General features: G+C 55.9%; 1 protein-coding gene across 1 annotated transcript; it reads right to left on the bottom strand.

Annotated features, from left to right (window-relative positions):
• Positions 1-423: 423 nt before the first annotated feature.
• LOC104353809 (AN1-type zinc finger protein 5-like) lies at positions 424-9,366 on the bottom strand. Its single transcript, XM_086477350.1, has 7 exons — positions 9,345-9,366; positions 8,532-8,939; positions 7,221-7,394; positions 5,647-5,740; positions 4,792-4,910; positions 3,096-3,206; positions 424-1,275 (listed from the first exon to the last, which is right to left on the bottom strand). Exons 3-7 carry the CDS (start codon positions 7,369-7,371, stop codon positions 1,127-1,129), a joined length of 624 nt encoding a protein of 207 aa, XP_086333476.1. The 5' UTR covers positions 7,372-7,394; positions 8,532-8,939; positions 9,345-9,366; the 3' UTR covers positions 424-1,126.
• Positions 9,367-9,682: the final 316 nt, after the last annotated feature.

The following is a 9,682-nucleotide window of genomic DNA, read 5'->3' on the forward strand; positions in this document are numbered from 1 at the left end:
CTCCTGGAGATCTGGCCCTGCCTGGACAAGCCGCGAGGCAGCAGAGCGAGGCAGCTGGGTGCGCTCCCCAAGCCAACGTGCTCACAGGGGAGGAAGGCTCTCGCTGAGGACCACCACAGTCCACGGGGCAGGAAGGGTCCCCACCGTCCGCCTGCGTGCAGGGTCAGGAAAGGAAGCGGAGGTTGGGCGATCTGAGCTTTGTGCACAACCCTGATGAGAAAGAATCGTGTAAGGCAGAAGGCAGGGAGCAGAGGGGAGGGGAGAGCGCAGGTGCCGCTGTGTTACAACAAACCTCGCCGGGGAAGTGGTCAGTGGTTGTTCAGGGGTGTTGAAGCACAGGGGGCTGGTGCGAGGGTGTCCGGCAGCCCAGCCACGGCCCCGGCCGCAGCAGACCCGGCAGGCTGGCTCCCTCCCCGTGGCGAGAGGCATGAGGCAGCGAGCGGGGCTTTCCTAAAGGTCCTGACCCACGGTTGGAGCGTGTCTCCGGCACCTCAAGCCACAAAATAACCTCACTGTGCCGGTACTCTGCGGCTTAACCATCCCGGTGCTTCAACAACAGCGTCTTGAATGGAGGGGAGGGGTATTTGGGGTGTTAAAACTACAGAATCCTCTTGTCTGCATCTAAGACCAAACACCTCTCGGGAAGCAGAAGGCAGCCTCGCTGCCGGGATCGCCCAGCTCCCGGTTTTACATCAGCCACAAAGAGACAGTGGGGCAGAGGGAGAACAAAGACCAGCGGCTGCTCACGAGCTCCAGCCCTGAGTCCCGGGCGGTTCGCAGGACTCAGAGCCGTCGGCTGAAGGGAAAGGCCGCCCGGCAGAGCCCTGCTGCCCCCGCCGCGCAAACCGCCCCGGTGGAAGACAAGGCCGAAGGTCTCAGCACAGGAGCAGCGGGGCAGGACGGTCCCTTTCCTTTGGGAAGCTGGTTGAGAACGGATCAGCTGAGCTGCGGCTGCTGGACGGGCAGGAAGGGAGTTGCGAGGAGTCCCCGTGTCCAGGTGCTGGTTTGTGTGTGCTGCTGGATCCCCGTTGCACCTCAGATGGGGCTGGGAGGAAGAGAAGGAAGGCTGGGAGGAAGGGGAGGAGCACCAGGCCGCCTGGCTGCAGTTTGAGCTTCTCAGCCCCTTTCACAACTTCTGGATCTTCTCAGCGATAACGATGGGATTCTCCTTACGGATCTTCTCGGCAGCTTCTGCCTTGTAGTCGTAGGGGCAGGCGTGCATGTCGGAGTACCGGTGAATGGCACAGAACAGGTTCCCGCAGCGGCAGTCGAAGCCTGAAGGGAGGAAGAGCAGAGACACACAAAGCCACGTCAGTCCCCGTCCAGCCAGACAGGAAGGCGGCTCTTTCCTGCCAGGCCAGGAAACTCCACTGATGCAGGGAGAGGGTCAGACGAGGGAGGGGGGCCGCTGTCCCCAGCAGGGGAAAGGGAGTCTCGGTGTGGGGGAAGACCACAGGTGGCTCTTTGCTTTCCTCTGGCTTTGCAGCTCCCGTGAGCGCACGCGTGCTCTGGGCAGCCCCAGCTGTCACAGCGATGGGAAACACTCCCAGAGCAGCTGCTCTCTGTGCTCCCCGGGGACAAGGGACAGGCCAGGGACTGCAGAGTGCCAGATTGCTAATCCAGACCAGGCTCCCCAGGCAGCGAGCAGGCAGCCTGAGCTGGAGCCGAGCCCTCCAAGCCAGCCTGGCTCCCCAGGCGTCACGCAGCAGCATCTGGGCTGACCAGCAGTAAGCCAGCAAGCAGCAAAACCTTCACCTCGTTAGGATCACTCTCGAGCTATTTAGGCTTCGAAATTCGTAATTTAGACACTTCACCTGGGGACAATGCTGTTCAGAAGTGCTACTGTTAGCACAGCACAGTGGGAAACCGAGGCAGGGAGAGGGTTTGCTGCAGAAGAGCAGCTCAGCTCCCCATCGCACTGCCAGTGAATCACGCTCTTCCCTTCCACGTCTTTCCAACTACAGCCTGGAAAGACCATGAACACCTTGCTACAAGGTGCCAGCTTACTCCTATCTGAGAAAACTCCTTTCATCCTAAATGCCCTGAATTCACGGTTCTCTGTGAGCCGATTCCTAAAGCAGAGGAAACTTCTCAGAGTTTGACGCTCTTAAGGAAACACTCATCCAGGAAAACAACCCTCCCTGCAGATCTGAAGGCTGGGCACAGAGCACTTTGCCCATCTCCGGCATATAAACCCACATTTATTCTAGGGCAGCGTCCTCGAATCTCCAAGCAAGCTCAGGTTCCACAGTGCCAGGCGCTGGGCAAGACTCTGCCCAAGCAGCTGCCACGGAGGAGAACACAAGCGCGCGTGCAGCCCCTGGCTGCTGAACGCACTGAGGAGGCTGAAGAGGCGAGCGCTCTGCGAGAACAGCGTGGCCCGCACGGCTCTGGAGTTAACTTTTTCCAGGGAAACACTAAATGCCAGAGTCAATTTAGGGGAACGATGTTTTTATTAACAAACCACAGCCAAATTCATTGCTTCGCTTTCCAGGGGCAGTTTTCCCAATGATACCAGCCACCTGACGCCATCTCAGCACCTCTCTCTTCAGCTTTACAGGCCGAAGGCCGAGCGCCACCCTGCTCTCGGGAAGCTAACGGTGGAAGTCAAGTAGCATTAACAAGGGGGATGAGTCTTGGAGTGGGATTTTCAGTTGGGGTCTAACTCAGTTCGTGTCACTATGATGAAAGCTTTACCCCTGACTTGAACAGGAGCGGAATTCGATCCACAGCGAGCGCTGCCTTTGCTTCTACGAGCAGCTTTTGGCAAGCGGCCGAACCACCCCGAGAGGCGCTGCTGCATCCAGTTCTGCAATCCCCCACCCAAGGGCTGGCAGGGACCCTGGCAGCGAGTGGCAGATTCCCCAGGCTCCTGCCTCGACAGCGCCGCTCGCAGGCCGGAGCTCCCCTCCCACCTCCCCTGCAGCACCGCGCCTGGTGGATGTAAAGGACTTTTCGGAGGAGTCACCTCCAACCGCAGGCCCACGCCGACCCTCTGAACCCAGGCAGCAGCACGGCGCACGCCGATCCGCTCGCAGGGCTATGAAACCGGACTGCTTAGGCCACAGGCGAGTTTTCCCACAGCCAGGTCTTACCGGTTAGCCCTATCTTCTTCCGGCAGGTGAAGCAGCGATTCTTCTTCTGTTTCGGTTTTTCTGAAGCTGTCTTGCCCTCAGCGCTGTTCTGGGGGATTTCGAGCAGGGCAGCTGAAACAGAGGCAAGAGTTCTGCCACCGTTCTTGATAAACCAAGCAACGCGTTTGGTTTACTACAGGAGCTGCTTCAGGCCCTACCGATCCCGTGCCAGACACCTCTGTGTGCACGTTGCCCTGGCCGACACACCCCAAACTGAGATTTGCCTTGTCCCACAGAGATCTACACCTCACTCAACCTCCTGTTTTCTCTCTGTTTCAAATTCCTCAAGTCCCAGGCTCAGAAACACCAACGAGATATTAGCTAAGGCATCCGCAAGGCAACGCAATGCCGTTGAGCTCCTGCTGAGAAAAGGGAATACTAAGTAGAATTACCTGGTGCTCGCCGTGGGTTAACCACGTGTCTGGACAGTCACTGCCACTTAGCTGATGTACAGTAACTCAACTGCACAGCTGAGCCTAGAGTTAATCTTGGCAGGAAAAAAAAAAAGTTAACCCCTTGTAAGTACTAGTAATTATTTTTGCTGACTCTTATGTAAGTGTTCCTCATATGTAGGTCTCAGAATGCTTTACACAGATACTCATCACTGTCTCTAATCTACCAAAAGGAAAACTGAGCTCTGAAAGCCAGATTGTTAAAGGTCACAGACGCTTAGCAGGATTTCCTACAGTACCTAAGCAGGTTAGAGAAGTCAACAGGAGGGAGGAGCTCCAACCGCTAGCAGATACACACCTGCAGTGCTGGCTGCTCTGAAAATCAGGCTAAGGAGACAGAGGCAGAGATAGCTTTGTGGATCTGACCCTCAACAACTTTCTAAAAACCACCTGATCACAAGAAAGGGGCAGGCTCTTCCAAACCTCTCTTTCACCAAACAGTCTCTCACCTGCCTGTTGTAAACTGTCTCCTGGGCTTGCAGGCAAGGGATTACCAAACCCGAACCGCAGTGTCACATGAGGTGACTAGGGCCTGCCTCTTGTGCAGCCAATAACTCTTGGGGTTTTTTTAGCTTTGAATGAAGCAAACTGTCAGCTGAACTAAAGGAGGGGGTCTCCAATGCAGCGGCACTTGGTTACAGCTCCAGTGCAACACGGCAGCTCACCCTGTAACTCATCAGCTGGAGAACGTACCCGCCGGGCAGCGACCCCCGCGCTCCTCTATCGCTTCAAGGTACCAACTTTGCAAACAAAGCAACAGCGTTAACCCCCCGCTCTGAGGGGCAGGTCTGCCTCCCCTCACACCGGATGACAACTCAGGCCAGCAGCTGCCCCTGGGCACCGTCACAAACACGTCTCCTCTCTCCCAAGCCTCCCCTGGATCCGTCCCCTTTCCTCCCTCGAGAGATGGCAGGGAACTGTAGCCAACAGCAGCCGTGCAGCAGGCTGTGGGACGCTCCGGGCTTTCTGCCATTCACTAGGATAGGCGTCATGGAAGATTATCCTCCTGCCAGCGAGTCGAGGGCTGGCAGCTACTCAGCCCTCAGCCCACAAAGCAATCTCTATCAGCCTGCTCTCAGGCACAGCGTTTTCTCTCCTCCCTGCTTCAGGAACAGACAAACTGTTTTCTCCTTAGCTCTCTTGCTAGGGGTACCTTTCCTGATGGGAGGTAACAACTTGGGCAAAGGCCAAACCAATTAGTCTACCTGATGAGGAAGATGCTGATGGGGCTTCTTCTGTCTTGATGAATTCCTCTGCCTCGCTGTTGTTTTCTTCTCTGGATATGCTCATGGCCGTCATCTGATGGGTCACAGGAGTCTGAGCACTGGGAGCATTTGCAACAAACAAACAAATAAACCACAGAGCAAACACAAGCACTTTCTTTTGATGAACAGTTATGTGGGAGAGATCTTCAGCCCATAAAGTTAATTTCATTACACTCAGAGGTAGCTCAGGTACAGCAGGCCAATTCCCCTCGAGATTTGGGACCAAAGTTCTTTATAGACACACGTGGAATAAATCTGTAATGATCAGAGTTTCCTCTTCCACCCAACTGTATCTCAAAGCCAAGGCAACAGCCCATCCAAACAAGCCCAGGGACAGGGAAAGAGTTACGAGTCAGGACTGTAACGCCACGGCAGAGCTCAATGCCGTACGTACTTCCTTCCTATCACACATGACCGAGGTCCCTAATCCTGCTGTCCCAGCTTCCAGACTGGATCATCACCAGGTGCTTTCACTTAGGACTGAGTTGAAACCAAACCGTTTAACACAGCTAGTGACAGGCAAGGTGCGCTGGCTCCCAGAGAACCAGGACACCACTTAGTTTACTACAGGTTTTAATTTACTAATGACCCTTCAGTACCTGACTATGCATCAGTCACCATCATCAGGGACAGCTCAATCTTCCAGATAAACCAGGGTCACGATGAACAGCGTCTGATCCAGCCCACTTTACAGATCCCCTTGGCCATACACAGGATGACAGCCTATGCCTTGGGTCCCAGAGCTGGTTTTTAGCACGGCTGTAGATCTGCACCCCCCGTAGACTACGCCCCTACCTGGCTGTTGCATCCTCAGGCGTGGAGTCTCCCTCTGCACGCTGCCCTGCAATGGAATCTGAAGCCATGGGGCTGCTGTTGGGACCACTGGGTGCTACGAAACAAGATCACAGTCTTGGTAAACTCTTAAAGATGTCACCAAGTTCCTCAAGTGCTTGACAGCCAAGGAGAAAGCAGGATGAGCACTTTCAGCAGGCTTCAACCTCTTGCTCCCTACCAGGAGCTGGGAGGGCGCACCCCTGTTGGGATCCCTCCCAGATCCCCTACTGTTAGACTCTCCCCTCCAAATTTGTGCACAGGGCTCTGTGGGGACAACGCATCAGGGCTGGATGGACCTCACTGTGACCCAGTGCAGCTATTCTTACATTAGATCAGGAATGAGTCCCTGTATCAGGATCATAACACCCCTTTGAAATCGGCTGCTGGGCTTCCTGAGAACTGCAGGCCTCGTTTATGGAGATCTGTTCAGCTCCTCAGGATCTGCGAGCTCCCTTTTGAGGGACGAGGGTTTATTCGCAGGAGTTACGTGCTGAATGCCTTCCAGTACCGTGTGGGTTTTTTAACACTTGCTAAAATCAGGCTTCAGTCACCCATGACACTCCCATCTCCCTTTGATTCCCCTTCTCTTCCTCAGCACTGCAATGCAAACTCCACATCAGCATAAATATTCTCCTACCAGTATAAACGTGCTCATTTACCAACATACCTTGAACCCAACATTACTCTGCAACTTCTCCAAGCTGTAAGAACTAGATGCTCACCTGCAGAAAGCAACTGGCTTCAATAGAAACGTGTTCGTTTATGGCAGCTGAGGATCTAAGTCTGGGTCTTTAGAAAAACCCTTTGTCAGGAAGAGCTGTGCTCCTAGTACATATTTTGGGTGGGTAATTCAAGGAAAGCTATTATTACACGCAGGAACAAAACTGCAGAAGATCTCTAGAAGGCGTTTCTTACCAGTATTGCAACGTCTGTACATGGGGCATTTGCACAAACTCTCAGCAAAAGAAAATCCTGCTAATGGTGGCAAAAGCATCCTTTCTGTGCACCTAGCTGCCTCCCAGCTCGGGGATATGTCACCTATGTTTAGCTGCAGGAAACAAACCTCCTACATCATTGCTTTTGATTGTCAACGCTGTTAAGATAAGAAAACCATACAAACCCAAAAGGCCAAATTCTTCCCAAATAAAATTTCACTTCAGAAATCTGTCGTGGTTCCCAGCAGCCAGCACGTAACTCAGGGAGCAGGTAATAGCTAAAAACCTGGGCCACTGTCAGAGCAAGTGAAGTTTTACAGTTTACTGGAAGGTGCTGACTGGGATGGGGTTTCGCCAAACAGCTGGGACGGGGAAGAAAACAACTGACCCGCTTCCAGGGAACAGCAGCGCTCAGAGGCTCGGGTCTTTGATTGGGGGTATGCGAAAAGGAAAAGACAGGAGTTTTCTAGGAAGGAGTAAATCTGCTGGTGGGCGGTACCAGTACCGTGCTCTATCCCACCATGCTCCATCCCAGCTGCTTAACAAAGTTTCCATTCAGGTACCCATTTAAGACAGATTTCTCAGACAAAACTCCTCTACCTGCAGGGCTTATCCGGTCACTGCTCTGCTGTCTCTGTAGAAACTCCTTATAGCAAACGGAGCACATCCCGTTGGTCCGGGGACTGCCATAAAACCCACAGCCTGTGGTACACAGCAGAGGCACCTGGGTTTGGTTTGTCTCCTGAGCCATCCTCTCTCCTCCAAGGCGCCAAGCTACAAACAGGAATAAAAATGAGACAGCTGTGAGGGCCGGCGCGCTCGCTCATTGTGCGCTGCAGCTGATCAGGAAGGAGCACAAAGGATCCCAAGAGAGTCCGGTTCCTCCATGTGCACACCACCACGATTCAAGTCCCTCGACCACGGAATAACCCAGAAGCTCATAAGCAGCCACAGGATCCAGGTCCTGGGGCCTTCAGCCATCCAGAGCTCAGCTGCCAGGAGGCTGCCCAAAGCCGGGCTGAAAAGCCGCCGGGAACCAGCTCCCAGTACTCCCTCCTCGCATGAGGCTCCCTCAACTCCTGGTGAAAGACAAGCACGTCAGGCCTGAGTGATCCACTCTCCAATGGCAACAAGAAGCGCCATCGTAGCACAACTAACAACTCCTGCAAACACCGAAACAAAGACCGCCACTGAAACGGCCCGCGTCCAGCCGAGCAAGTTACACTGGGCGCTGAGCGGCGTTTGTTTTCATTTCAAGCCTGTTTTACTTTTTTAGTTCTCAGGAAGATGATGTAAGTGACGCAAAAAGAACCCATCGCCTCTCAGTTCTGACATACTCATGTATTTCCCGACACGTGCTGGTGCATAAGGGGAACGTTAGCATAGTTAGGCTGGAAATAGGGCTAAGGTTTCTTTCCAGCAGCAAGATGCAGTTCTGGAACACCTTCCTGGGGGAAACAGCAGACACAGCGAAACCTACTTTTAAAATGAATGTTAATAATTTGTCTCTGGATCGCACGCAGTTACCTCCAAACCCAGGAACTGGCCCCTTCCAGCCACACGTCGTGTAGCATTTACACGGCCAAACTGCACCGCACCCCTTTAAACCCGAACCATAAGCAATAACTCCTGGCAACAACAAACACCAATTCGGATGTGTGCAAACAACGGGGCCACAGCCAGCCCAGCTCTGGCGGAGGACAACAGGAGAGAACGTTTGTGGGACCACAGCAGTGTGGGTGGCTCCAGCTAGCGTTGCTACTGGCAGTCCCCAGCAGCGATCTCCTTCTCCCAGCATGGCAGATGCATGAAGTATCCACCATTTCACAGCTAACTCTGCTACTTTCTTTCATGCTCCTACAAAACTTGCTCCGCTGAGGGAATAAAACAAGGGGAACATGAAATAATTACCCTCCCAGGAGCGCTCCTGTGGAATGGAAATGGATCAGCTCTGGTTTACTCCTCCTTGTCCTCAGCTGGGTGATAGGAATCCCCGCTCTGCACTCGGGCTCCCTTAGCAGAGGTCAGACCAGCAGTCCCATTACCAGACCAGGAGTCCTTCCCAGCCCAAAGAGACCTCTCCTTCACCACCAGCAGCCAAAGGAGCCTCCTCTGCACCGGACCTGCTGGGAGCAGGTCTGGCAGGCTGAATCCCCGTGGAGGTAACCGGATGGGTAACCACTGCCATGCACGGACAAATTTGCAGGAGTTGCTTCTGATTTTAGGTGTCCCTGGAGAAAGCAGGCGACGACTGCTGTGACTTCGGACGAGTTCAGCTCTCCCCGAGGAAGCAGCCTTAGCCAGCAGCCCAGGGGCGACCTGCAGTGGGAGCCAAGCGGCACACGGCTTTACCGCAAAACCAGCTGAAAAGAAGAACCGCGGGGGAAACCGAACCGCTCCCTCTCCCGCTGCTCTGCCCCTGCATCCCGGGCAGGCCGGCGCGAGCCGGGTAACGCACCCCTTGGCCAGGGAAAGCCGCAGGCCACCCGCCCACCCCGTCACCCTCTGGCCGAGCCGCCCCAGCCTCTACCCGGTCGAAGGCCGCCGTTGCCCCGGGGGGTTCGTCTCCCCGTGCCCCCCCCCCCGCCCCCGCCGCGGCCGGGCCCCGCGCCCCGCTCCCCGCCCGCGGTGGAAATCGAGGCCGAGGCTTTGCGGCCTGCGCGGCGGTGGGCAGGGCCGGGCCGGGCCGGGCCGGGCCGCTGGGCCGCGGCGGGCCCCACTCACCGGCGGCGGAGGCGGGCGGCCGCCGGGCCGGGCCGGGCCGGGCCGGCCGCCGGGAGGCTCAGGCGGTCGGCGGGCAGGGCGGGCTGCCGGGAAACATGGCGGTCGCTGCCGGCGGGACCGCGGCCCCCGAGCGCCCTCCCCCGGGGAGGGCCCGGCCCGGGCGGGACGGGGGGGACGGGACGGGGCCACCGCCTGCAGCAGGGGCCGGGGAGGCCTGGCTATAGGGGCTGGGGTATAGCTGTGCCCCGGCTATAGGGGAGGGGGCTGTGATACCCCTGGCTATAGGGGCTGGGGTATAGCTGTGCCCCGGCTATAGGGGAGGGGGCTGTGATACCCCT

This window comes from Leptosomus discolor, chromosome 24, assembly GCF_034619465.1.
Source record: "Leptosomus discolor isolate bLepDis1 chromosome 24, bLepDis1.hap2, whole genome shotgun sequence".
Taxonomy (NCBI): domain Eukaryota; kingdom Metazoa; phylum Chordata; class Aves; order Leptosomiformes; family Leptosomidae; genus Leptosomus; species Leptosomus discolor.

Coding starts and splice junctions, on each gene's coding strand:
- LOC104353809 (XM_086477350.1), bottom strand. CDS start 7,371: ATGGCTCAGGAGACAAACCAAACCCAGGTGCCTCTGCTGTGTACCACA. Junction 3,207..4,791: donor ATCAGCATCTTCCTCATCAG/GTAGACTAATTG, acceptor CCTCTGTTTCAG/CTGCCCTGCTCGAAATCCCC. Junction 1,276..3,095: donor GAAGAAGATAGGGCTAACCG/GTAAGACCTGGC, acceptor TCCTCCCTTCAG/GCTTCGACTGCCGCTGCGGG.